Source organism: Pteropus alecto, unplaced genomic scaffold (genome assembly GCF_000325575.1).
Source record: "Pteropus alecto unplaced genomic scaffold, ASM32557v1 scaffold30, whole genome shotgun sequence".
Classification (NCBI taxonomy): domain Eukaryota; kingdom Metazoa; phylum Chordata; class Mammalia; order Chiroptera; family Pteropodidae; genus Pteropus; species Pteropus alecto.
The window spans coordinates 3,607,164-3,632,409 of record NW_006429782.1 but is presented as its reverse complement, the minus strand read 5'-3'; the positions used below and the strand labels follow the sequence as shown (position 1 = coordinate 3,632,409).

At 58.1% G+C, this 25,246-nt stretch overlaps 4 protein-coding genes across 17 annotated transcripts in view; 2 read left to right on the top strand and 2 right to left on the bottom strand.

The window, feature by feature from the left end:
• RANBP3 (RAN binding protein 3) overlaps nucleotides 1-11,502 on the top strand; it is a 52,746-nt gene extending 41,244 nt beyond the window's left edge. For 6 of the 10 annotated variants that reach the window (XM_015585551.2, XM_015585544.2, XM_025043490.1 and 3 more), the window contains 10 exons: nucleotides 159-277; nucleotides 1,399-1,518; nucleotides 3,380-3,483; nucleotides 3,907-3,985; nucleotides 4,813-4,915; nucleotides 5,406-5,530; nucleotides 7,097-7,217; nucleotides 9,264-9,406; nucleotides 9,800-9,983; nucleotides 10,112-11,502. In XM_015585551.2, coding sequence (XP_015441037.1) covers nucleotides 159-277; nucleotides 1,399-1,518; nucleotides 3,380-3,483; nucleotides 3,907-3,985; nucleotides 4,813-4,915; nucleotides 5,406-5,530; nucleotides 7,097-7,217; nucleotides 9,264-9,406; nucleotides 9,800-9,983; nucleotides 10,112-10,155 — 1,142 coding nt within the window. In that variant the 3' untranslated portion in view covers nucleotides 10,156-11,502. Of the gene's footprint in view, nucleotides 1-158; nucleotides 278-1,398; nucleotides 1,519-3,379; nucleotides 3,484-3,906; nucleotides 3,986-4,812; nucleotides 4,916-5,405; nucleotides 5,531-7,096; nucleotides 7,218-7,833; nucleotides 7,998-9,263; nucleotides 9,407-9,799; nucleotides 9,984-10,111 lie in introns of those variants that run through there. The other 4 variants (XM_006904136.3, XM_015585550.2, XM_015585563.2 and 1 more) reach the window with 2 other exon arrangements.
• A 124-nt stretch (nucleotides 11,503-11,626) lies between these two features.
• CAPS (calcyphosine) lies at nucleotides 11,627-14,569 on the bottom strand. 4 transcript variants are annotated; one of them, XM_006904135.2, is made up of 4 exons: nucleotides 12,924-14,569; nucleotides 12,673-12,850; nucleotides 12,277-12,480; nucleotides 11,627-12,203 (listed from the first exon to the last, which is right to left on the bottom strand). In XM_006904135.2, exons 1-4 carry the CDS (start codon nucleotides 13,004-13,006, stop codon nucleotides 12,102-12,104), a joined length of 567 nt encoding a protein of 188 aa, XP_006904197.1. In that variant the 5' UTR covers nucleotides 13,007-14,569; the 3' UTR covers nucleotides 11,627-12,101. The 4 variants fall into 4 exon arrangements, with proteins under 4 accessions (XP_006904197.1, XP_024899263.1, XP_024899264.1 ...); XM_025043495.1 differs by having other exon boundaries at nucleotides 12,277-12,850; XM_025043496.1 differs by having other exon boundaries at nucleotides 11,627-12,480.
• Nucleotides 14,570-14,635: 66 nt separating this feature from the next.
• VMAC (vimentin type intermediate filament associated coiled-coil protein) lies at nucleotides 14,636-18,046 on the bottom strand. Of its 2 annotated transcripts, none has more exons than XM_006904133.3 (2): nucleotides 17,617-18,046; nucleotides 14,636-16,419 (listed from the first exon to the last, which is right to left on the bottom strand). In XM_006904133.3, exons 1-2 carry the CDS (start codon nucleotides 17,805-17,807, stop codon nucleotides 16,101-16,103), a joined length of 510 nt encoding a protein of 169 aa, XP_006904195.1. In that variant the 5' UTR covers nucleotides 17,808-18,046; the 3' UTR covers nucleotides 14,636-16,100. The 2 variants fall into 2 exon arrangements, 1 of the variants encoding a protein (XP_006904195.1); XR_003044815.1 differs by having other exon boundaries at nucleotides 16,283-16,419; nucleotides 17,582-17,744.
• Nucleotides 18,047-18,786: 740 nt separating this feature from the next.
• Nucleotides 18,787-24,968, top strand: NDUFA11 (NADH:ubiquinone oxidoreductase subunit A11). Its single transcript, XM_006904132.3, has 4 exons — nucleotides 18,787-18,971; nucleotides 23,274-23,366; nucleotides 23,478-23,600; nucleotides 24,787-24,968. Exons 1-4 carry the CDS (start codon nucleotides 18,875-18,877, stop codon nucleotides 24,897-24,899), a joined length of 426 nt encoding a protein of 141 aa, XP_006904194.1. The 5' UTR covers nucleotides 18,787-18,874; the 3' UTR covers nucleotides 24,900-24,968.
• Nucleotides 24,969-25,246: the final 278 nt, after the last annotated feature.

The window sequence follows — 25,246 nt, the reverse complement described above, 5'->3', positions numbered from 1 at the left end:
TTTTTTCTAAGAATCCGGGACTTATAGCATGACACTAGATCCTTCCTTTCTTAAAAAAGGAGAAATTATACTGTTGGTCCAGACGGTGGCAGCGGGGAGCGCTAGAGGTGGTCCAGCACTAAACCTCTAATTTCCCCACTGTCTTTTTGTCTCCACAGTCCCAAGCAGTGGCACCAACGGGCTCAGTGTCCCAGCAGACTGTGCAGGGGCCACGACCTCGACATTGCCCGACAGCCCCGCACGGAGAAGGACCTCCGATGAGGCACCAGCACCTGAGGTCCGTCTGCCCAGGCAGGGAGCGCAGTGTGCGGGAGACTTCTCAGGCTTCGCTGAGCACGCAGACTGTCACCTGCTCTGAGCAGTGTCAGCCTTGGTCTGGGTTCAGACTTCCTGGGTTTGCTCAGCTGCGTCAGGGCAGAAGCACAGCCGACGAATTGCAAGGGGGTCTTTCTCCATGGCTGTGAGGGAAGGGTGCCACAAGCAGAGCTCTGCCATGGGGTCCTGCATTGCCCGAGTCTAGCGTGTCATTGCCGCATGGCCTGGGGTGGCATTCCTCCAGCAGGCACCCTGACCATTGAGTCCTGGGAGGAATGGCTTTCATGGGCGAGGGCCTTGCACCGTTTACGTGGAGAAACGTCCTGCCTCTGTTTCCAGACCCAGCGACTCCTGGGGATGCGTACACATGTGTCCTTTCCACTGGGAGTCAGCCCAGAAACCATTTGTTTTTCTTTAAAAGCAGCAGTCCTCAGGGTTCTGGAATCATGTAGGCCAGAGCACGTGTTTTCCAGTGGTGTTGCAGAGCCCCTGCAAAACAAGGGGCACTGAACGCAGAGCCAGCTCTTGCGGTCGGCAGGGACAGGTGTGGGATCCAAGTCGCAGTAACGCATCAGGCTTCACACACAGCCAGACGGCATCTGTGTCTCCGCTTCAGCAGAGAAGGTGCTGCCAGAGGTTCTCCACCCTCTGCCTCCCCCACAGCCCCCGCTGTGTGTTCAGGCTCACACGGTGACAACGACCGTGTACAACTCCGTTTCAAACCCTCCTGGGCCCCTACCTTCCAACCTGTTGGCGGAAGTGGAGCCGGAACTCGTTACTGCAGCACATGCTTCTTGGACACTGATGGTGGGGTCTCGGGCGGCCAGTCAGGTGCGCAGCTCTGCGCCAGAGGAGACCCAGGAGCAACCCAGCCGTCTGTCCTCCCTCCGTGTCCCCAGCTGCCTCATCTGGTCCCGGGGTCTGCCTGCATCGCTCTTCCTATTGGTGCTAGCCCCTCCTCAGATGACCCTCAGCCTAGGGACCCTCACCACGGGAGACGCAGTGAGCAAACGACGTGCAGGGAGGTGGTTCAGCTCGCTCAGCGCTAATACGCCCCTTTTCGGTTGTCGTTTTGTTAACTAGGAGAAAGAGCTCCAGAAAACCGAGTCTAGTAACACTTCTGAGGAGGACAGCTGTGAGGAAAAAGAGCCGGTCCCGCAGCAGGCGTTTGTGTTCGGGCAGAACTTAAGGGACAGAGTCAAGGTACGTGCCCAGGGGCCGGGTGAGCTGTGGGCCGGGGACTCAATCTTCGCGTGCCTCCCCCAGGTTCAACAACAGGAGCCTGCCGCTTAAGGGCAGGAGGCGGGCGCTGTTGTTCATGGGTGGTCCAGTGGCTCACAGCTCGTCCACGGCCATGGTCAGCACCGCTGCTTGTGCATACCTCCCTTACTGTGCTGCTCGGCCCTGGCACACGCCTCACCGGCCGCCAGCACTGCCTGCCACCCCGAGTGCGGGACTTGGCAGTGGCCACAGGCGGCAGGGGACAGGGAGGCATCCGGTGAGAAACTTTTGTTTCCTTCAGGGTTTTCTGTCAGCGCTAGCAGCATTCAGACCGGATCGTGCTTAGTTACTGGAGGCCCGACCTGCACACTGTGGGGTGCTGGGCAGCATCCCTGGCCCCCACCCTCTAGATACCAGGAACACACCCAGTTGTGACAACCACACATCCCCAAATAGTGCTGATTGTTCCCCGTGGGGCCAGAGTACTCCAGACTGAGAACCGTCACCTGATTTTTCAAAAGTAGGGCCAGCAGAAAGATAGTTTTCTCTTTCATAGGAGCAACAGCATGTGGTACCTCCTGGCTGCCTCCCGGGCAGGTGGGTCCAGGCTGGAGACTTTGAATCAGGTGGGAGGTATGTGCAGGTGGCAGAGGGTCTCGGCCCCGCACCCCCTGTGCTGGCGCTCTGAGATCAGAGTAGGCAGCACTGCCTTTGGCAGCCACAGGGACTGTCCTTCTGTGCCATTTCTAGCAGCTCATCTAGCAGGAAGCGCCTTTAGAGGCCTGAGAGGCAGCATCAGTGGCCATGTCTGGGGACATCTGTGGTCATCACACTGTGGGATAGGTACTGCTGGCATCAAATCAGTATGGGCCAAGGATGCTGCTCACCACCCCGCAGTGCTCAGGACGATCTGGCCCTAATGTGAGTGATGCTCAGGGTGAGAAACACTAAAGTAAGGAAACAAAAGTTTCTCAGCATAGAGAAAACAGCAGGTCATGCTGTCTGCACTCTCCTGTGGTGTCGCTGTCCAAGAAAAGCACAGATGCCCCAAGAGATGAAAAATAGGTGTTGATGCCGCATGACTTCAGCCAATATAATGAGGCCCTTGGGGGCCGCTCCCTCCATGAAGGAGGATGCAAGCAGAGGGAGGGCCTTGAAATCCATCTGCAGCGGGGGCAGGGCCTGGCCTGGCCTGGCCATCAGGTTGGGGGAACGGTGCCTTGACATTGGGGTGGGGCAGTATCTCCTGGAGGTCCAAGGCTCTTGTGATCTCTGAGGTCTCAGTCGCATCCCAGCCTCTCTGTGAAGGGCAGCTCCAGGCCGTGGTCCCCTAGCCCCTCTGGGCCTGCACTTCCCGCTCACGGGACCAGGCCCATCATTCCCACCTTTCAGTTCTCGGCAGCAGTGCGTTAGTTCATATATGTAATGGAACGGGCACGGCAATTGGCATCAAAGAAGCCCTCAAGAAATGATGATTTTATTATAAACCCCTTAAAACACCAGATTTGTAAGCGTTCTGGGATCTCGGTATAGAAGCATTGATGAAAACACCAACAAGGTGCCAGCCTGACTGCATTTTTGTTAAACAAGGTCGAAAAAGCTCCCTAATCGCTTATGAATTATTTTTGTACCCTAACCATTAAAAGCAAAAAGTTGTGGAGTTGATTACAGCGCCCAGCACGCGTGCACACACGCACACATACACACACACTCGAGCGCATGGCGATGATAGGATTTGCACGTTGGAGCTGTGCAGCACGGCGGAGGGCTCGTGCAGCCAAGCCAAGCTTAGAGGTCCCGAGTGTGCAGCTCTGGAGTGTAAGGATTCCCCACCTGTTCCCAGTTAATCAGCGAGAACACCGAAGCAGCTGACGTGGAGAACGCCGGACACCCCAGTTCAGAAACGCCGCCCGCGACCAACTACTTCCTCCAGTACATCAGCTCCAGGTGTGTGTCGGCCTGGGGCCCAGGTGCGCGTGGGAGAGCCTCAGCCTTAGAGGGACCTGGCCATCCATCGGCCCTGACTCGGGCCCGGACAGGAGGCAGCACCTGTGCCAGAAGCCAGCCCAGTCCTTCCTCAGGGGCAAGATGGTGGGGACGGGGCAGAAGCCTCCAGAATCTCGGTCATCCTCCAGCCTCTCCATTCTTTTCCACTCTGGGCACACCTATGGAGAGGTCAGGACGGTGGACTTTGGTGGACACCTGAGGCAGAACCCAAGTTCTGTGGGGTTGTTTATTCTGGCTCCCAGAGTGACCTCTGTCACCCAGACTTCATGTCCAGAGCAGAACCCAGTGGGCCAGCAGTGGCTTGACCGCCTCCTGTCACACACCGGGTTCCGTCCCTGCGCTCACAGCCCATCTTCTCCTCAGTCTAGAGAACTCGACCAGTAATGCCGACGCCCCCAGCAACAAGTTCGTGTTTGGCCAGAACATGAGCGAGCGCGTGCTGGTGAGTGGCCCCTGTGGGGCCTTTTCTTCCGTGGGCCCAGAAGGGTTTTGGAGCTCCTGCCCCTCTTCCAGGTCAAAGGGACGTGGTGTGGCTGCCACACTGTCTCCTATAAAATTAGGATGCTTTCAGTTGCAAGTAAGAGAAGACCCAGCTTGGACTCAGCTTAAAGCCAGGGCAGGGCTGCCATGACCTCAGAGGGGACCCTGTGTCCCCTGTACTGACACACACCACAGCCAAGGCACTCGGGTGCCCTTGGGCCGTCTCTCAGTCCTGGAGAGCCTGGCCAGCCAGGGCGGGGTTCTGGATTTGTTTATCGGCTCCCTCGCTTGCGTTCCTTTTCTTTCCCAGTCAATAGTTGCAGTCAGTAGTCCTTTTTCTGTTACACTGAGTAAGTCAAAAGAACTGCCTCACACAGACAAAGGTGAACGCTGCGGCCCGAGGTGCTATTAGGTGGTGGCACATGTCTCCCAGTGAAACCACAAGAGGCCCCATTTGGGGGCTCCAAGGGCAATTTACGTGTGACACATGAGGGCAGATCTATGAGGACACTTTTTTGTTAGGTTTTCACACCAGATGGTACTTGAGAATCGGTGTGTGGAGATGGTGGGGGCTGGCTGGGACCTGCCCCATGGAGAAGGGCTGTCAGTCATGACTGCCAGGGCTGGACGGGTCCACGAAGCTTTGAAGAAGCCATCGGCAGAAAGCAGCCCTCTGCCCAGCAGAGAGATGCCGAGGGCCACCTCGGCTGAGCAGATGTCCGCTCCACAGCAGTCGGCCGGCCAGGACCGCCCAGACACTCCCCTCCTGAGTGCTTCATTTCCCTGCAGAGCCCACCCAAGTTAAACGAGGTCAGCTCAGACGCCAATAGGGAAAACTCAGCTGCTGAGTCCGGGTCCGAGTCCTCGTCCCAGGAGGCCACCCCTGAGAAAGGTACGTGGCTGTCCTGCTGCCTCTTGGGAGGGGGTACCAAGTGACGTCCATCCACACCCCTGCCTGGGAGGGTTGTGGGGACCAACTCAACACAGCAGTAATAACCTCGTGAACCAGCCACTGGGACAGCCAGAAAGCCGTGGGCACTGGTTTTCAGTGAGCAGGAAGGAGACACGTTCATCTAAAACCAGCCAGCCCCATGGCACTGTGTGGTGCGGTGGCTGTCACCCTCTTCCTTCACGCCTGGAGGCAGCAGAGGGAGTTTCTCTTTGGTGTCCTTTTGGAGGTCTGTCCTCTGCCGAATGGGAAATGGCAGATCCAGAGCGTTGCCCACAGCTCCCAGCAGGTCTGCCTGCAGATTCCGCACTCACATGGCGTGTTTCTGGGTCCGCTCCAAATCCCGAACATGGGGTGGCTGGCACCCTTGAGGCCTTTTACCCCCTGTTAGGTACACACTCCCCCCACCAAGTAAATAGTCAACGTTGTTTAGCTAATGACATTGCAGAGTCCCTGGCCGAATCAGCAGCTGCCTACACCAAGGCAACAGCACGGAAGTGTTTGTTGGAAAAAGTGGAAGTCATCACCGGGGAGGAGGCGGAGAGCAACGTGTTACAGGTGAGGTGGCGTGAAGGTGGGCCTCTTGGCCCTCACATGGAGGTGTGAGGGCCATCAGCAGCCCGAAGCTTCTCTGCAGCTGGGGGTCCAGCCCCTAAAGGCTCGACCCACACCCTCCAGGCACTCGGACTTCCCTTGGAAGTGATAGAGGGGCCTGCGTCCCCACCTTAAGGACCTTGTTGGTGGGGCTTTTGTTGAGAGCTCAGGGCTCGGGGACTTCTTATAGTGCTTTGTTTTCCAACGAAAGGATCTGTTTTGAGACATAGTTCAGGGAATTACAAAGACCGTTGTAACAAACGCCTCCTACCACCCAGAGTTAAGAGCTGTGGTTATTTTGTCACTCCGGCACCTCATTGTTGTTTTATTAGGTGAAAAAAATCACAGATGCAGCGCAGACTTCGCCCTACTCTTTACTGTCCCCATCTTTCTCCCCATCTTGGGGCAACACATCCAGTTCCGTGTGCCTGTTCATCTGCTTTTCATTCTTTGACACTTAGTGTGGCTCTATAAACCACATTTATATAACATAGGGGAGTTTTTAGTGCAGGATTTTCGTGGTACTTCTCTCAGCGTTGCTTTTTCATCTATCCGCGTTAAGAAATACTGACAAACATTTGCAGACTTTTTTTTTTGTAAAGGACCACATATGATCTCTGTTGGTTATTCTTTATTTAAAAAATAACATAAGCGTTATTGAAATATAATACACTTATGAAATTTGCCCTTTTAAAGCCTACGATTCAGTAGTTTTTAGTAGCGACTTGCAGCTGTCACTACTAATTTAGAACGTGTTTGTCCACCAAAAAGAAACTTTGTGCCCATTATCAGTCCCCCGCCGCCCCCAATCCTTCTCACCAGCCCCTGACACCCACTCTCTGTCTCCGTGGACGCGCCTGTGCTGGACACTGCACATCAGTGGAGTCACACACCGGTGGCCTTGTGCATGTGGCTTCTCACCGAGCGCCCCGTGTTCAGTGTCCATCCGCTCTGCAGCGGGTGTCAGCGCTTCACTCCTTTTCGCGGCCGAGTGATATTCCAGTGTGTGGACGGACAGTTGGGTGGTTTCCACTTTTTAGCTATTACGAACCACGCTGCTGTGAACGTTTGTGCACAGGTTTTTGTGTGAACTCCGATTTCGGTTCTCTTGGGTGGATACCTAGGAGTGGCATTGCTGGGCCATGTAGTCACTTCACGTTTGACATTTTGAGGAACTGCTTTCCGCAGTGGCCACCAGCAGTGTGAGGCTTCTGATTTCTCCACATCCTCTCCAGTACCTGTTATCTGTCTTTTGGTTGCAGCCATCCTAGTGGGTGTGAAATGGTATCTCATCATGGTTTTGATTTGCATTTCCTTAAATTTTTAAATATTCCTCTAAAAAAGTGTAAAATCCATTCTAGTTCGAGAGCAAGATGGGAAATTGGCAAAGGGCCAGATGTGGACCCCAGGCCATAGTTTGCTGACCCTGGTAGATCATGGGAGTTAGAGGGAGACTCCCAGGAAGCCTTTCACAGTGGCAGCCACCCAGCCAGGGTCCCTGCTCACCCAGAGGGCCACCTTGTATTCCAGATCCAGTGTAAGCTGTTTGTCTTTGACAAGACCTCACAGTCGTGGGTGGAGAGAGGCCGGGGGCTGCTCAGACTCAACGACATGGCGTCGACTGACGACGGGACATTACAGTCCCGACTAGGTGAGCTGCAGGGGGCCCTGTGCAGAGGGTGCAGAGATCCCAAGGCAGTGAAGGGTGAGGTCCCGACTCAGGCCCTCCACCCAAGGAGCAGAGAAGCGGGTCCCCACAGGAAGTTCCCCAGCACCCCTTGGCTGCCCCAGAGGCTCCAGCTGCCAGCCCTTCCACAACTTCCCTCTTTCTAAGTGTGAAAATAGATAAGAGCACTTGGCAACTTTTGAACTAAGTTTATGCCCGCTGCGGGTAGAACTGGTGGTGTCAAATGCACATCCAGAGAGGGAAGGTCTGTGCCCAGTTTTGCTCCGCCATATAAAGTGCCAGTTAATTTTGGTAGAAAGGGAAAAAGCAGAAATCAGACATCAATTGTAGTCTCTTTATAAAAAGAGAAGTCTCTGCTAATAACATTTTGGAGGTCCCTGTCTGTTCTGTGGGTTCTTTTTAAAGGAAATGGGGTGACATTTTATCCTGCTCTTTTCACTCACTATTTTGTGAGCATGTTCCTGTGTCAGATTTTTCTTAGAAACACAACTGTTTTGGGAAGAAGTTTTATAATAATATTCTGTTGACAATGAATGTATGTCACCATTTCTCTCTTGATGGACATGTAAGTTGTTCCTAGGTTTTTGGACTATTATAAATGATGCTCCTGGGCCATCTAGATATGAATCTTACTCCCAGAAGTATGCCGGCCACAAAAACGGATGTAGTGTGGTGCGTGTGTATGTACAACACGTACATGTTTGAAGAAAATCAGCATGTACCTGTGTCTATACTGTGAAACACGTACGTTCACTTTTTTTTTTTATCTTCCCAAAGTAAAATTGGCCTCTGGCCTTTACAGAAACAGCAGTTCCTGGCTCAGTAATAGCTCACGTTGCATCTTGAGATTAGAACAGAGAGGGAAAGGGTCCTTCTGAGGGGCACCGTTCCTTTTCCCCATGGACACCCCCTCAATCGCTTCCGTTTTTTTCTCATGGAAATGTTCAAGCGTATGTGGACGGAGAGAGCACAGTGTCCCCAGCCCCCCAGCTTATTGCCCTCGTCCCCAGTCAGAAGCGGAGCAGGCCTCGTCGCATTTCACACCCCTCCCTCGCTGAGATCCGTCCCAGGCACCCTTTCCCTTCACCCACCCAGCCTTTGGTCCTTGTCACAGGCCTTCCCTCCAAGCCCGTGCGAGCTCTCTACCACTTCAGAGGTGGGCACACTGAGCTCAGAGGACTCTGGGAGATCTGGTTGGTTGGGGTCCAGGACCCCGCAGGCCTCCCCAAGCTGCTCCCCGTTCTTTGTAGCCATCTGGGGCCCTGGGTTAGGGCGACACCTTCTAACACTGTCCAGGCCTATCCCAGTGGGGAGAGCTGGGCTGGAAGGCAGGCGAGAGGTCACCCATGTCCACATGGTTGGGGCACAGGCGGATTGCGTGGGCTCTGATAGATCAGGCAGGCTGACTGTGGCCTTGGGCCCGCTGCGGGTAGCACTGGGGGTGTCACGTGCACGTCCAGAGAGGTAAAATCTGTGCCCAGTTTTTCTCCGCCATATGCCTTCCCCAGTCTGTCTTTGTCTCTCTCTTGATGGAAGCTCTGAGCACAGGTTAGGCTTGGCCCCTTTTCTAAGAAGACCACAGAGCAGGGGCTGGGGCTTGGCCTGTGAGTGGGGGACAGACGGGGTATTGACTTCATGTGACATTCATCACATAAAGGGAAAGTGTCCCCTTTGTGTAGCCCATGGGTGTCCCTCTCTGGACCCACCTCATAGTCTGCCTCCTGCTCCACCTAATCCCCTCCCTCCCCAGGGGAGCCGCCATGCTGCGGGCATCAACAAGACCCCCTTCTGTGTGGCCTCTGACCCCGCCAGTGGCCTTGGGGATCCTGGGCTGGGGAAGGTGCATGGTGCCAGGCTGGCCCCAGCGTGTGGGCAGCTGTTGCCCAGCAGACCGTGAAAGAGTCGTGGGTTTTGCCCTTCGGGTTCGCTTTCCTGCCAGGTGTGTCTGTTCTCCCAGCTGGCTGTTAGGTGGGGTCGGGGACCAGGGCTGAGTGGCCTCATTGGTTGCAGTGATGCGGACCCAGGGCAGTCTGCGGCTGATCCTCAACACCAAGCTGTGGGCCCAGATGCAGATCGACAAGGCCAGTGAGAAAAGCATCCGCATCACGGCCATGGACACTGAGGACCAGGGCGTGAAGGTCTTCCTGATATCGGTGAGCAGCCCCAGGGACTGCCTGAACAGCCCCCCAGGCCAGGGCAGCACCCCCAAAGTCACCACAGGGGGTGGCTCCTTGGCACACCCAGCCAGGCACTGGGCACTCTGCACTGAGAGCATGGGCCGAGAAAGGGCAGAGAGGCCTCTAGGCAGGCACATCCCCCAAACGAGAGAGGCAGCAGTGCCACTGGGGGCCGGCCCAGCTACTGGCTCCAGGAACCCCTTGGGGAGTCCGGGCTCTGGTGTGCGGTTCCCAGGTTGGCGAGGAGAGCAGATCACGTTCCCCAGTTGGAGGTTGTGGCATCCCATCGCAGCATGGGCAGTAGCCACACCACCCGGGGGCGGTTTCCCCATGAGGCCTTGGAACCAGCACGTCCTCTGCCTCCCCCAGGCCAGTTCCAAGGACACGGGCCAGCTGTATGCGGCCCTGCACCACCGCATCTTGGCCCTGCGCAGCCGCGTGGAGCAGGAACAGGAGGCCAAGACGCCTGCCCCCGAGCCTGGGGCAGCCCCGTCCAACGAGGACTACAGCGATGACGACGACGTCCTGGCTCCATCAGGGGCCGCCGCGGGCGGTGAGCCAGTGGTCCCTGCCCTGGGGGTGCGGGGGGGCTGGTTTGCTGCCTATGGCCCAAGGGTGACCTCAGGGGGTGGGGTGCTGTCCAGGGCGGGGACCTGACAGCGAGGCCACTGCTTCCCACAGGCGCTGGCGACGAAGGGGACGGGCAGACAGCCGGGAGCACATAGCGCCGGGAGCCGGCTGCCCGCGAGCCTGCTGCTTTGTCCGTCTGTCCGCCCACCCACCCGCCCTCCCCGGCAGTGTCGAGGCTCCGGGCTCGGGAACCACACTCCCCCGCTGGGTTGGCCGCAGTCCGGATCCACACGGCCCGTTCAGAAGCAGACTCGGGAACTGCTTGAATGTGGTTTGGGACACGAGACCTCATCATATTGATGAGCAAAACAAAAAGAACATTTCTTTCCTCTCCCCTTTGAATTGAAATGGCACATTAAGACTTGTCACGGCTTCTCACTGGGACTGGGACGCCTGGTTTCTTCACCCCTCCGTCCTCATGTCGCCGACCACCGCTGCCGCTGCCCCCCGCCCCATGGCGCTGCCCCCCTGTGGGTTCCCACCGTCTCCCCAGGCCACCAGGTCTGTCCCCATGAGTGTACACACTGGGCCTGCTGGACGTTCTGCTAACTGCTATCTTTGTCCCCCGTTTCCCACACTCTGACTCGGGGTGTGCGCTTTTAGGTTGTTTTCTTCCCAAGGCTTTGTCTTTGTTTCCTGAGGCTGAGACACTCCTGTGTGCTGAGCAGGCACAGGTCCAGCGTCCTCATTTTCCCTGTGGGCCTGGCCGCTGTGCCGAGGCCTTACTGGAGGGCTGGGGGTGCTCCAAGGGCCACTGGGGGCAGGCCCCCACTTGCTCCCTACCTGGGGTTTCTAGGGCCGAGTCATGGGGTGTTGAGGGGTGGGCCCCATGCCTGGGGAGAGCTTATCTAGAAAAGGGTCACTGGACGTGGGAGGGTCCCTATTGCCCTTCTGCTTGTCCCTGTCACATGGGTCATCTGTCTTCAGGCACCCAGGTGCAAACCTGTTGGCAATTCCTTGCCCAGTCCTGAACGTCACCGTCCCCTGAGACCATCCAGGGCAGGGGCCTCCGTGAGAGGCAGAGGGAGAGCTTAGCGGGGACTTGAAGGAGGGGGCAGGGGACTGGTTCCAGACAACAGGTCATCCCAAAACTCGCAGCACGCACAGGAGCAGGCGCCGTGCCCACCCCACCCCAGAGCAGGGTCAAGGGCCGTCCCACCTGCAAAGGAGGTCCCTGTACCAGGGCTCGAGGGGTCGAGGAGATGCCCAGCCCCACCCTCGCAGGGGAGGACAAGGCCTGGTCTTCGCAGCTGTGCCGCGCAGCCCGAGCCTGAGCCGCGGGAAGACACCAGAGGCCCCGGCAGATCGGTCATACTTCTCTGCTTTACGCCTTAGCCAACTAGTGACAAGTAAAACCCGATAATGCCCATGTGTTTTGGAACATTTATGTAAGATTGTCATATGAAATGTATTTGGGAACTACATTAAAACTTTTAACTAAACCCTGGCCTCCTGCGTGCCCCAGGGGCCTCAGGAAGCCCGAGGGCCTGGCCAGGCATGGCCTCTGCCTCCCAGGGCAGGCTCCTCACACAGCCTGGCCGGCCTGCTGCCCTGGGCCCCAGCCCCACAGTCCACACCTGGACTGGCCACCAAACTTGGCTGTCTTCCAAGACCTGCCACCTCCAAGCACAGAGCCTGGCCTCACAGAAAGCCGTTTGCTCACACATGCACCCCCAACCCCCGCCCCACGGGCCTCCTGGCTTCCCCAGGACCACTGAGAGAAGGTTGGGGTTGGGGTGCTGGCAGGACCAGGATCCTGGAGCGAAACGGGGGAGGCGGAGGGGGTACATCTGCAGTGGTTTCATGAGGCCTGGGGTCAGCACAGGGTGGACAAGTAGAGCTTTATTCCCTGGGGTCCCGTGTCCCACTTGGGCCTGGTGGCCAAGCAAGGTCCTTTGAGACCTGGTCTAACTGGTTCTGCAGCCTAAATCCTCCTGCACTCCCCTCCAGCGCCCCCTTCCGCCCCAGGACGGCACAGCCGCAAGTCCAGGTGAGAGGGACGCCGGCTCGGGGATGCCAGGGCAGGGACCTGGGGCGGCGCTCACAGCCTCCAGGCGCTGGTCATCATGGCCACGAACTCCTCATCCGAGTCCACGGAGGCGCTCACGCCACTGTAGTAGTCCTGGAATTCGGCCAGCGTGACCTGGGGGCAGACGGGCTCTAAGTGGGGACCAGAGGCCGGGCAGGAGCGAGGGATGCACCCCACGGGGACCCACCTGCCCGTCCTGAGAGGAGTCAAAGTTGTCCAGGAAGCGGCGGAGCACCTCCTCCTCGGTCCACTGCCCACTCTGCACCTTGGGGTGAGTGCGGCCGCTGTACACCCCCCGGAGGTCCCCCACGGTTACCACGCCGTCCCCGCTTCGGTCCAGCTTGGCGAACGCTACTGCAATGATCGCCTCCCGGGCCTGGGACATGGGAGGCTGAAGAAGATGGGGAGTGGTGACTGGGACCCCAGCCCGTCCGGGCGTAGACCGCAGAGTGCAGGGGACCCCTGAGCAGGCACCTCGTAGTGATGAGGGTCCAGTGTCTCCGTGCTGACACATTAGCCCACGAGAGCCCAGCACCCCCCACGCAGCGGGGTGAAGGGGCTCCCCCACAGTCAGCAGGCCTACCCTCAGCGCCCTCAGGAACTCTTCCAGGTCCAGCACCCCATTGCCGTCGCGGTCCCAGCGCCTGCACACGCCCTCTGCCTCGGCCATGTCCAGCGCCATCCCCAGCTCAGCCAGGCCTCGCTGGAGCTCCCCTGCATCCAGGGACAGGCTCCTGTCCCTGTCCAGGCGGCGGAAAAACCTGGGGGACAGGGGCACGTTGGAGAGTGGTCCCTGGGGCTAAGTGGTCAGGAATGTGTGAGGGTACAGCTCACCTGGCCAGGCCCTGGATGCCCGAGGCCCCTCGGGACAGGCACTGTGCCCGGAGCTTCTCCACAGTGGCGTCCACTGCGTCCATGCCGGGTTGGGACTCTGAGCAGCTAGATGGGAGAGAGGTCACGGGGGGTTCTGCTTAGCCAGCCAGGCTACAGCCTGGGTGTCCCCTACTCACTCACCTGGTTGTCGCCCGTCCTGGGTCTTCCAGACAGCCACTCCGCTGGCTCCTGCCGGCTCTGTCCAGTGTTGGCAGTGCGTTCTTCCTGGCAGGACTGTTGCTAAGGGACGATGGCTCTGGAGACTGGGAGGGGCCCCAGCTGTAACCCTGACTGTGCCAGGTGGCAGGGCCAAATGGAACAGGGCAATTTTGTCACTGGCACCACCACCCAGCCACCATCCTGTTCACTCACTCGGCCCTGCAATGCCCAAGCCTGGGATAGAGCCAGGCCCAGATCTGGGTTGGGATTGGAGGTCCCTTCCTGGTCACAAGGAGGAGGAGTGGGCCGCAGCCCTGCAGTGACCACAGCGTCCTAGATGGAGGGAGATAAGGCTGTAGCCAAGGGGCGCAAGGCCCAATTCCTGTGGGACCTGAGGCAGATCCCCTCCTCTCTGGGTTTCCCTGGCACAGGACAGCAGCCACAGTTGCTGAGGGATTTAAGTTCAAAAGAGCTAGAAGTGGCCCAGTCCACATCCACTGGGAGGTCCTGGGAACAGTGCCAGCCAAGCCAGGACACGGCAGATTCCTACAGATATTTCTTTCCATGCTAACTCAGACAAAGCAGTTCTTGGTAGTTATTTAGGGGCTAGCTGTGGTGTTTTTGTCACATGGGTCTTTTGGTGGTTAGTTTTCAGTTCTCATTCATCATTTGATGGGTTTGTTTGTGACAAGCTGGTAAGCCAGGATGTTGCAGTACAGAACAGAGCAGCAGCCCTGACCCCTGACACAATCCAAGAGGCACCGAGGCCACTGTCACAGAAGGCCTTCAATCAAGACCTTTCTACCTTTGCTAGCTGAGAGCATGATGCCAAACAGCAGGATCAAAAAGGACACTGGGTTTCCCAGTCTTAAAATGGGCCTCGTTTGGGGACCCCCCACTTGCATATACCAAGATTGTCAGAGGTTTTTCAAAGCCTGAGCTTGCACACAGCACATGGTGTAGTCAGGGGCCACTGCTGCTGCCAGAAACCAATCCGTGGATTACGAGTGACCGGGCAATGATTCAGGCCAAAGCTGACGTCGTACCGTCAGCTTAGAGAAACCACAGTGACATTCTGCTGCACAAAGCCTGATGGCTTGCTGCAGTCCAAAATTCTCTGGGTAAGCAGAGAAATACTCTGTTGTTTTTTATGGGTGTTACAACATATTTTTTTTTTTCCTATAGCGAATGTAGAAGCTAACCACAATCGTAGTTCTGTTTGGCATCTCCTCAAGAGAATCAGAATTTCAACAGTAACTTCTCTAAAACTTGGTAGTGGCCCAGGCCCTCCCGACCCTCTCGGCGTCACTTTCCCAGCTGTGAAATGGGGCAAGCCTGTGTCCGCAGGGAGCTGTGAACACTAGACACAGTCATGTGTACGGAGTGCCTGGCACAAGCCCGTGTCTAACGTGTATCTCCCTGCCCAGCAGGGCCCCCCACCCCCTGGACCAGGAGCAGCACAGGGGCCAGTTCTCCAGCCCCCCCCACCCAGAAGAAAGGAGGGACCACACCATCCATCCAGAAGAGTAAATGGGGTTATTGTTACCACACTGGGGGGCACTGTTGGACACCGGGTGGACAAGCGGCACCGCCCTGAGGGTTAGGGGCAGGCGCCAATCTTTCCAGGCTGAACTGGGCCCTGCCCCTCGGTTCCTGGTGTGACAATTCCCTGAGTGAGGAAGCCTGGAGACGGCTGCCATGGTACTGGGCTGGGCACTTCAACTGGGCAGGAAAGGGCACAGGGTTCCCTGGTTTGATTTTAAAAAGCAAAGTGCCTTGAACGTCTTGGGCCAAGAAGTGCAGTGTAAAAATAAGGAGTTAAAAAATAGATTCTCTAGGAAATATAAAAAAGGAGCCAGCTGCTTACTACAAAAGCCGGACTAGGGGACGGCCTCATCAAAAGTGCTGGGGACCTCTGGCTTCCTGCAGGGTCCACAGACCCATCCTGCTTCTCCTGGGGTCTCCAGATGTGCCGCAGACTGGTGACAGAACAAGAAGCCTGCCCTCGTGGACCTTACATCCTGATGGGAAGAAGTTCCATAGAGGAAAAATAAAATACACAGCGTAATGACGGGGGCTAGGGAGGAGTGACTTCAGATAAGGTGGTCAGGAGAGGCCTCTCTGAGGTGACGTTTGAGCAAAGACCTGAGTGACAAGGAATCAGTCCTGTGACATCTGGAGGAAGAGCATTCGAGGCAGAGGGAATACCCACTGTAAAGGCCCTGAGGCAGGACATTAAATCAAGAAAAGGTCAAGGGATGCCGGAGCTCTCCTGGGCGGCAGTGTGGCTGTCAGCACCCCAGCATGTCCCACGTGCACACCCTTCCTTCCGGGTTAAAGGTTGAGGGAGGAGTCAGGAAAAAAGTACCTAGAATTAAAAGTTGTTTTCAAATAACCAATGCAAAATGGCATGAAGCTTGAAGTTCAATGCTGGCTTGGGTAAAAGAGTAAAAAAAGCGTTAGTCTGGGAGGAGCGAAACCAAGGCAAGGGAAAAAGGGAGAAAAATTCAAATAATATGGAACTTGATGTCATCTGCCTCCACCAGAGAAAGAGAGGTGTCAAACTCGGATGTTTCGGGGGCCAGACATCTGGCCCTAAGAGAGATGAGGAGGCTAATTAAAACTCACACTCTGCCTAAATCGGGTATCCTGGCTCAGATCCAGGCAGGCTGGCCAAGTCTGAAGCTAGAAATCCAGATTTTTGTGTGTAAATGTTGCCAATTTTTCAGCAAGGGTGATTGATGCAAAGTTGTGTTTCAAAAAAATCCTGTCTGGGCTAAACATCTTCATTTGGCCTGCAGGCTACCCATTTAAAACCTATGACTTTCTAGCAGGTTCTCGTGCTTAGAAAGGATTATGGCTCTGCGCAGGGTCCCCTCTGGGACACTGCTGACCCTCTCCCCCTGCTGAGGACACCAGCAATGGAAAAAGTCCCTGCAGGGACCCTCTGTCTCCATTTTGAAATCTGTGCTCCGGGGCTCACACGGTGGTCCCAAACACGGCTGGTTGGAGGTGGTCCCTGTCCCCCTCTGCCTCAGTGCTGTTGGCAAGAGGTGAACTTGGCCCACCAGTGAGTGGATGGCCAAGGTCACTGGCTGGCAAGGGCCCCAGGCGCTCGGCCTCAGCTAGGGTGGCCAGCAGCCCAGCCAGGGGTGGCCGGCGGCGGCAGATGTCCTGCAGCAGCTCGGCCCGGGGCTGCAACTGCCCGATGAGCTTGTCCCTCTGGTGCACAGCAGACTGCAGGCTGTGGACAGTGGCCTCGGAGGTCAGCAGCTGTTCCTGGAGAGCAGCAATCTCGCTGGCGGGGAGGCAAGACATGGCAGTTACGGTACTGGAGTGCCAGAGGTTCTCCTGTGCCTGCTCCCGACCTCCAAGGCTGCCTCACCGTCAGGGTGAAGGCCATGTTCCTCACCACTGCTTCAAGACCTCCCCTAGTTATGGACCGAATGTTGTTGCCTCCCAAATTCATATGTCGGATACCTATGTCCCAGTGTGATATTTGAAGGTGGGGCCTTCGCGAGGTAAGGTTAGTTGAGGTCATGAGGGTGGCGTCCTCACGATGGGGTTAGTGCCCTTATGAGAAGAGACCAGAGAGCTCTCTGCCCTATGAGGACACAGTGAGAAGGTAACCATCTGCAAACCAGGAGGAGTCCTCACCAGGAACTGAATCCACCAGTACCTTGATCTTGGACTTCCAGCCTCCGGAATAGTGAGACGTACATGTCTGTTGTTTAAGGCACCCAGCCTGTGGTGTTTTGTCTCGGCAGCCTGAGCAGACTCATAGCTCCCCCTGGCTCTTCCTGCAGTTCCTTTTTCCCCTACATCTTTTTTTATTTGTCGTTCAGCTTAAACGGCTCTCCTCCTCCAGGAAGCCTTCCCTCTGGGTCCCCTTAGAACCCTATGTGCACCTCCATCACAACTCTGATCACCCCATATTGTAAATGCCTGGTGATGTGTCTGCCTAAGGGCAGGGCTGCATAGATCTTACCGATGTACCTTAGTTCCCAGCACAGTGCCTGGCACATAGTAAGTCCTCAGTAAAGATGAATGAATGAATCCAACCAGCCAACCAGCTCTGAATTAATTGTTTGCCACTTGGGCCCCAGCACCTCCGTGGGCACTTGTCTTATCCCTTTAAATTCTTAGCTGCTAGAGGGACACTTCAAAACCGCTGATAGAGTCCATCCTCCTCTGCTCAAGAACCTGCCATGGCTCCCAGTATGTACACCAGGAGGTCGGTGGTCCTTGCACCAATCAGTAGCAGCTGATTTTGCCTTGTGGGAAACTTTTAAGTTAAAAATCCACACTTGTGTGATATCTCTTAACTTTATGTGCTGATGATTAATTCAAGTTTTTTGGTGTTTGTTTTTCAATCCCTCCAGTAGTCCAGCCTCCACGTGAACGCATTCGGTCCCCCCTGCTAGTGCTCCCTTTATAATCTCGGCTCCGCCTCTGCCCACCTCCGAGAAGTCCACCTTGTGGGCCCGGGCCTCACCGGTCCTTGGTGCGGCCCAGCTCGTCCAGCGCGGCGCGCAGCTGCTGATCGTGGCGAGCCAAGCGCTCGGCCTGGGCGCGCACCGTGCGCTCCGCGGCGTCCAGCCGCGCCTCCAGCTCTGCGACGCGCCGGTGTACTGCTACCAGGTGTGCGTTCGCCTCGCGGATCTGCAGGGGCGGCGGCGCGGACATGGTCCCGACCGCGGCCCAGGACCGGGCCCGGCCACGCCCCCAAAGGCCCGCTCAGGACTTCCGCGCGATTGGCCGCAGCCGACTAGGTCGCGCCCTCATCTAACTCAAACACGCTGACTGATTCCGGCACCTCGAAACTCCGCCCCTGAGCCCTGACTCGTTCTCCGGCCGCACGCCGGGTCCAGGCTCTGGCAACGGGATGGGCTTCTCGGAGACGGGCCCCGCCCCGCCCAGAAGCGAGCCCCAGGATTAGTCCAGATCCCGCGACCCAACAGAACTGGTCACGCCCCCGGAACCCGCAGCTTTCTCTCAGACCCACACGATTGGCCACGCCGGCATCTTCTGGGCAACCATGCGGTTCCGGATTGGTCCAGTCCGGGCTCTGTCCGGTTCTGGCCACGCCCCCAAGCGTAGGGCTTGAACAAGCCGCAAATTGGGCACAGGCTATAGACCTCTAAGATTTTAGCACTAGAATTGGGCACTTTGCCGTGAAACCCCGCCCCTGAGCCTGGCCCCACCTCAAAATAGTCGCACGCGGTTTAGACTCCTGCTTCGGGACTGGCCACAGCGAGTGACCACGCCCCCACACGGATTCTGACGCTGAAGGGGCCATATCCCCGCTGTGCCCAGCCCTGTAATTACGTCCTGCTCCTCTCAAGTGCAGTTACGCTCCGCCCGCGCCCTACTCTGTGCATGCGGATAGGCCTAGTACCTATTTCAGTCCCGCCCCTAGATTAGGCCGCACCTCCGGGCGTCAACTCATTCCTAAGACCTTCTGAGCTGGAACTAGCGAGATCTGCCTTCGCTAACCCTGGCTGGCCTCAGTTTCCCCCTCCAGAAATCGCCGGGGGTGCACGCGTCCTTCCCTTGCGCCAGTCCAGACCTCAGCGCGTGCGCGCAACCCGTGTCCGTGTTCGCGGGGCTCAATAAAGTTGCACGCTTGTTGCCGGCCCGTCCGCACAGCAAGCTGCGCGCACCGCCCAGAATTCTCGCGATAGCAAGCGGCGGCTGCCCTTGGGCGCGGCGGGCCGGCGGGCTGTGCAGTGCGGGGTCCGGGGTGTTCAGCCATGGTGCGGAAGCTTCTTAACCGGTACTGGGACATCCCCGACGGCACCGAGTGTCACCGCAAGACCTACGCCAGCACCACTATCAGTGGTGCCGTTGGTGAGCGCCGACCGGCCAGACGCCGGGGGCGGAGACTGCAGGGAGGTCATAGGGTCACTGGGGGATGTCCTAAGGTGTCCTGGGGGGCTGGGGAATCTCGCGGGGTGGCATATGGTTGTCGTCGGGGGCGTCGGGCGGATCGGGGTTGCTGGGGAGCTCTTTTTCGAGATAGACTTTGTGGGGTGTCGCACTAATTCAGAGGACGGAGGGAGGTCATAGGGTTATTTTGAAATGGGGAGATGTCCGAGGGGGTCACATGGGGGCGGGGAGTCTCGCGGGGCGGCACGTGGCTGCCGCCCAGGCGTCCGGGGCGGTGTCTGGGGAAGCCGTGGAGTGAGACGGGGCCATTATAGGGATCACAGGGGCTGGGGTGATGAGACTTTCCAATCGGGTAACTTGAGATTACTTGGGGATCTTACTTGGGGATCATGGGTTATTATTGGGGTACCTGAGAGGGGTACAGAAGCTTGAGAAAGTTCCAGAGTAGGATGAGGCCTTTTTAGGGTCCAGAAGAGTTGGGTGGTCAGGGACATCTGAAGTTTATATTGGGGCTACCAGAGAACCCCTAGGGGTGCTGCGGAGATCGTAGGTGAAGTGAGTCGGGGTGCTATAAGGATAGCCTTGGGGCTGTGAAGGGACCCAGAGCCCTGACATTCCCTTGCAGGGGAGACCCCAGACTCTTGTCCCTTCCAGACTCCTTTCATTCCGTCTCCCTGAGAAGCAGGTATGGTGGTTTTGGCCACCTCCCTACCTCCAGCTTCTGAAACAGGGTCTGGCAGAAGCCGAGTCTGCACTGGGCAGCATCCGCGTTAGGTAGACCTAGTAATCACGGCCGTTATCTCCATACTTAGAAGGGTCAGTAGTTGTCACCTCCATTTCTCAGAGGTGGAAAATGAAGGTCCGAGAGGCTTATTAACTGCCCCAGGTCTTTTGAAATGGGGCTGCAGATCCACATCTACTGAGCTGCTCCTGGGAGTGCTGGGGACAAGGAACATGCACACAGGGTTCCTAATGGGAGGGTCTTCGGGAGAAAGGGCTGAGGGGGCAGTCCCAGGGGATGCATTATGTAGAGTCTGCAGGAGTGGCAAGTTGTTGGGACAGTGCAGGGCCTGTGGTAGGACCTTTGGGGGGATACTTACCCCAGGAGGGCTGGTGCAGTGTGAAGTCGGATCACTGTAGAGGAAATTGATTCTGGTGGATTCTTATGGGGGAGATACTGACATTGGCAAATGCCTAGAGGGTCATGGCTGTGTCTGATATTAAAGCAGGAGGAGTTGCCTGAGGGGCCTTCAGGGAAGGAATTTGGAGGAGTGGAGGCTTTGGGGATTTTGAGGCTGAGAAAGGCATTAACGGTGGCGTCTGTGAGTGGGGGCGTGCGTGTGTGCTCACAGATGCACTTCACCCTGGGACTGAAGTCTCAGCTTTTGGGGAGACCACGCACATCTCAGGATTAGGGTGCCGATGAGTGAGGAGCCTCGGGGTGGGGGGCTTTCTAGAGGGTGTTTGAGGGGATGTGGGTGGGACACTTTGACAGAGGTGCCATGTCAGGCAGTCCCTGAGAGACTCAGATGTGCGATGATCTCTGGCATCTGTGAGCTGTCCAGACCACCCAGGGATCTCGAGGGTGTCACTGTGTGTGCTGACCTCTTTGCCCACCTGTGTTTCCTCACTGACCAACACCATTCTACATACAGCGCTTGGTTGACACGTGTCCGGCAGTCCTGTCTCCTCCCTGCTGCTTCATTCCCTGACCACCCTCTGCCCTGGCCCGAGGGTTTAATGTTTGGCTTCCCTGAGCTGGTGAGCCCCTGGAGGGCGGGTAGCCCTATGCCCACAGAGCCCAGCACCTTGTAGGCACAGCTGTCTGTGAAGAGAGGGAGGAGACGTTAACCGTGAATGAATGAATGAATGAATGAATGAGTCAGGGCACGCAGTAACTGAATGGGTGGATGGATGGGTCTGGGTTCACGGTAACTGAGTGAATGAACCAGAGCGGGTGCGGTGACTGACTAGTGAATGAATGAACGATGTGCGCCTGTCTGGAGGTCTCTATGGGAGGCTTAACAGGGAGCCAGGGGCAAGCTGAGGGCTTGGGGAGGGAGTGACGGGAGGCTCTGGACCGATGCGAGTGAGTAGCGATCTTGTGTGCTGGGGGTCTGCTGGATCGCAACGTCTGGGGAGCCAGGCGGGCCCCTGGAAGGCGAGCTGTGGCGGTCCCCATACTGGATGACTGCTGGGGGGGAGTTGGTCAGGCAGTCTTGACCCTGAGATAATCATGGGGCTCCTGGATCATCTGCACCCAGTTCAAGGACTTCTGGGGTACATAGGGTGGTGGAAGCACTCTGGCTGGCATGGCCAGGATCGCAGGCATATGGTGGGGTTGACAGGGTGCCCCCCAGGGTTCACTGCCTGATTAGGTTTGGGGGCAGCACTGAATCTAGTCCATGGTCCTCCTTCAGGGGGTCCTAAGACCCTTGTTCCTGGCCCAGCTCCAAAGATCAAGACTCGTCCGGGCTGGGCAGGGCTGGGAACCCCTCTGATTAAGTGCGCACAGGGGAAGGGAGCACGTGAGAGTGAGTGCTGGGGGCAGAGCTCCTTGCTGGGCCCCAGGCCCCCTCCCCAGCCTGCAGCCTCTCAGGGGTCAAGCGGGGATACCAGAGTGTGTTGTGGGATCGGGAGAAGTAAGATCAGGAGGGCGTGCAGACCAGGGCCTTGCACACTGGAGCCCTCGGTCATTTTTTTTTTTTTTTTTTAGTGGATAAATTTGACATGTAACATTGTGTGAGTTGAAGGTGTACTAGAATCCTCTTTATATGTGAGTGTCTCTCTTCTCCTCATCCCTGGGCCTCGTTTTACCCATCTGGGACATGAGAGGGCAGTCTCGGCTGTCCTCACAGCTGCTCTGAAGCTTAACCCCACTGTCCAGTGTGACAAGCCCCCACGACAGCTCCACTGAGCAGAATCAGAGCCCGGGCTGAGGTAGGAGGCACTGCTCAACCTGGAGGCCCCATGGCTGGGTCCAGGAAGCTAGAGGGTTGGGGACTGGAGTGCAGCCCACTCCAGTGTTGGGCAGTTCTGGTGACCGGAGGCTGCAGTGTGGGGCAGAGCGTGGCCTTTGGGTCAGACCCACCTGGCTTCCAGACAGCTCTGCTGGGTGACCTCAGGCAAGTCACTCTGCCTCTCTGAGGTCCCCTCCTTTCCCATGAAGGAAGCAACGGATATAAGGGGACCGAGCCCCTTGGGCCCTGAGGAAGATGTCTGGGGCAGTGGCGGCACCTGCCACCTGGCCGATGGCAATTCTGTTTTGTCTGGGATAGAATGGTCTGGCCCCGGGACATCCCTGCTAGCAACTAGGCCATGCAGGGGGTCTTTGGGGAAGAGGGTGCATTGTCACCCTGAGCAGGGTCAGCTGCAGGATGGGGAGCCCCGTGTTGGGCAGTTCTGGTGACAGGAAGCCAGTTAGGTGGGCCCTGGTCTACCCACCCACTGAGGAGGGCCTGGTGGGCAAGGCTGCCCGAGGATCTGCCCCAGCCTTGCCCCAGGCCCACACGCTGGCCCAGGTCAGCACTCGCTCAGGGGTGCTCCGGGATAGAACCTCGGTCCTCACCACCGACCGGGCACACGGCTTCAAGCCCAGCCCCACCATGGCCCCTCATGCGTAAAAGCCAATGTCAGGGGCAGGGTGGCCACACTGATGGCAGAGATGGAAAAGCTGAGCTCAGTGGCAAGGCCCAGCCAGCTGCCCAGCCACCAGGTGTGAGGGACGGGCCCAGACCGGAACCACCATTGGCAAGGGGTCCCTGGGTGGCGGTGAGGAGGTGTTGACAGCCCTAGGAGCCAAGCCTCTGCCAAGGAGGATTAGGTTAGGGAGCCCAGGGCCCCCCAGGAGAATGGAGCCTTTGATGAGAGTGGGGTCCAGGTGCCAGGACCTCTGGGGGCGCAGCTGTGGTGTCTATGCCCACACTCAAGGCCGGGGAGCAGCCTGGCTACTGAGGCTCCAGGTGCATCTCCGAGCCTGCTGTGTACAGGGCTGCTGCCCTGGGTGGGGCTCCCGGAGGTGACGGGGACACAGGCAGGCCTGTGGGGCCAGCTTTGTCAGGCCTTAGGAGGGAGGCTTGGGGGCTGCAGGTGGCGGGGGACCCAAGCTTTGGAGCAGCAGGCCCAGCTGCACACTTCAACTGCGCTACCTTGGGGTCACTAGGGGGACAAAAGGAGAGAGAGATTAACAGGCGTGGCCCCAGCCAGGGCCACTCGGCACCAAGGCACAAGTCTGAGCCACCTAGTACCCCTGTCATCCCACAGGCCTGATCACCTCTGCCTACAGCGTCGCACTCAATCCCCCAGACTCCTTCCTGGAGGGAGTGGCCAGGACAGGACGATACACATTTACCGCAGGTGAGCCAGCCTGGAGGACATCTTACTTCTCAGGTCCCTCCTGGGACTGGCCTGGCTGTCACAGCCCTCTGGGCCCTTGACTCAGGCCCCCCGCCCCGTCTGCCCCCACAGCCGCCGTCGGTGCCATATTCGGCATCACCTCCTGCGTCAGTGCCCAGGTCCGAGAGAAGCCTGACGACCCCATCAACTACTTCCTCGGAGGCTGTGCCGGAGGCCTGACCCTGGGAGCACGCAGTGAGTGAGCCCACAGCCCTCCCTCCCCTGCTGCTCGCCTGCGTGCTGTGCGGGATGCTCTCTGCAGCCTGGCGGTCGCGTGAAAGCCCCTGGTGCTGCCGAACCTCGGCCACCGCCAGTTCAGGATCAGGAGCAGCTGCTGCTGCTGCACTCCACGTCACCAAGCCCTCCCCTTCCCCCACCCCCCGCTCACTGGCTCCCACCGCACGGGCCACCTCGCTGCTCCTGCAGCACGCCAGGTACCACCCTGCCTCAGGGCCTTTGCACAGGCCGTGCCCTTTGTGCGTCGTTTCCTCAGACGTCAGCACAGCTTCGTCTCACCAGCCCCGCTAAGTACGATGTAGGACGCCCGCCGCCCTCACTCCTTATCCCCCTCTGTCCGCCGTGCTTTCTCAAAGAATTTGAGGTCACTGCCTGTTCCACCGCCGGCCTGTGTGCACGGAGAGGGTAGTGCTGGGTCTTGTAGTGCCTCCCTCCCCCAGCACCCAGATCCCGGGCTGGCTGGACACACAGTCCTGTGGGGTGCCGCTCTCACCTCTCCCACTTCACAGGTGCAGCATAGAGCTCAGAGTGGCGGCTGAGGTGGCCCGAGGTCACCCGGGACCCAGCAGAGCATGCCTGTCTGGTGGGAGGGGGCTGCGCCTGCGCCAGCCTGGCACAGGGAGCAGACGCTGCTCTGCCCGCCTCCCACAGCCTCGGGGACTGGGGGGGGAAGCGGCCACACACAGCTAAACCGCCCTGGCCCGTGGCCCGGAAGGCAGAGAGGTAGGGAGGAGGGCCGCACTTTGAGGTGTTGGGTGAGGTCTGGGTTTGACAGACGCCCCGAGCCCGTGACAGAGACATGAGCCCCACACACAGCAGGCAGACCCCGTCCTGCGCGGCAGGTGATGGGGCACAGTCTCGGGCTCCTTGGTTTGCCGACCACGAGGCAGTTGCAAGGCCGGTGCCCGTGACCAGGGCACGGGCTGAGACTCCCCAGCACGTCATCTGCTCTGCCGCTTTAGTGTCCTGCCACCCAAGCCCCAGGCCCAGCCGCCTCTGCCTCAGTTTCCACACACGTCTGCAAAGGAGAGGGCCAGGGACTCTGCCCCTTGAGGGAGGGGCACCGTCTCAGGGTGGCAGACCGCCACCCGGGGTGGGCGCGGGGAGCCTCCCGTGCCTGACCCTGCCTTCCCCACCCTCACAGCTCACAACTACGGGATAGGAGCCGCCGCCTGCGTGTACATGGGCATGACGGCCGCCCTGGTCAAGATGGGCCAGCTGGAGGGCTGGAAGTTGTTCGCGGAGCCCAAGGTGTGAGCGCCAGCGCCTCCCGCAACCTCAGGCAGGTGCAGATGCGCCTAAAAATAAACTCCGTCTATATTTGTGCATTTGTCTCCCTTTTCTCCTCCCCTGCTCTCCAGGTGACGGTGACAGGCCAGGCCAGTGCCAATGAGGGAGGCCCAGGGCAGTTTTGGGAGGGAGCAGGAGATAAAGCGTCTGGGTTTGTTCCCGTCCGAGCCCGAGGCGCCAGCTGGGCCTTGCGGCACAGAGAGGGTGGTGGGCACGGGAGCCTGCCAGTGGCTGGCCGGTGAGTGGTAGCCCACAGCCCTTCCTGCCGCCCCCCGCAGGTCACGGGCCGTCCTCCGTCTGGGCCTCCTCGCAGA

What these genes read in the sequence shown, in the direction of transcription:
- NDUFA11 (XM_006904132.3), top strand. Translation starts at nt 18,875, where the DNA reads ATGGTGCGGAAGCTTCTTAACCGGTACTGGGACATCCCCGACGGCACC. An exon ending in CACTATCAGTGGTGCCGTTG is followed by an intron (nt 18,972 to 23,273) that starts GTGAGCGCCGAC and finishes GTCATCCCACAG; the next exon opens with GCCTGATCACCTCTGCCTAC. An exon ending in CCTGACCCTGGGAGCACGCA is followed by an intron (nt 23,601 to 24,786) that starts GTGAGTGAGCCC and finishes CCACCCTCACAG; the next exon opens with CTCACAACTACGGGATAGGA.
- CAPS (XM_025043494.1), bottom strand. Translation starts at nt 13,006, where the DNA reads ATGGACGCAGTGGACGCCACTGTGGAGAAGCTCCGGGCACAGTGCCTG. An exon ending in GGCATCCAGGGCCTGGCCAG is followed by an intron (nt 12,851 to 12,923) that starts GTGAGCTGTACC and finishes CCTGTCCCCCAG; the next exon opens with GTTTTTCCGCCGCCTGGACA.
- VMAC (XM_006904133.3), bottom strand. Translation starts at nt 17,807, where the DNA reads ATGTCCGCGCCGCCGCCCCTGCAGATCCGCGAGGCGAACGCACACCTG. An exon ending in CTGGGCCGCACCAAGGACCG is followed by an intron (nt 16,420 to 17,616) that starts GTGAGGCCCGGG and finishes CCTCCCCGCCAG; the next exon opens with CGAGATTGCTGCTCTCCAGG.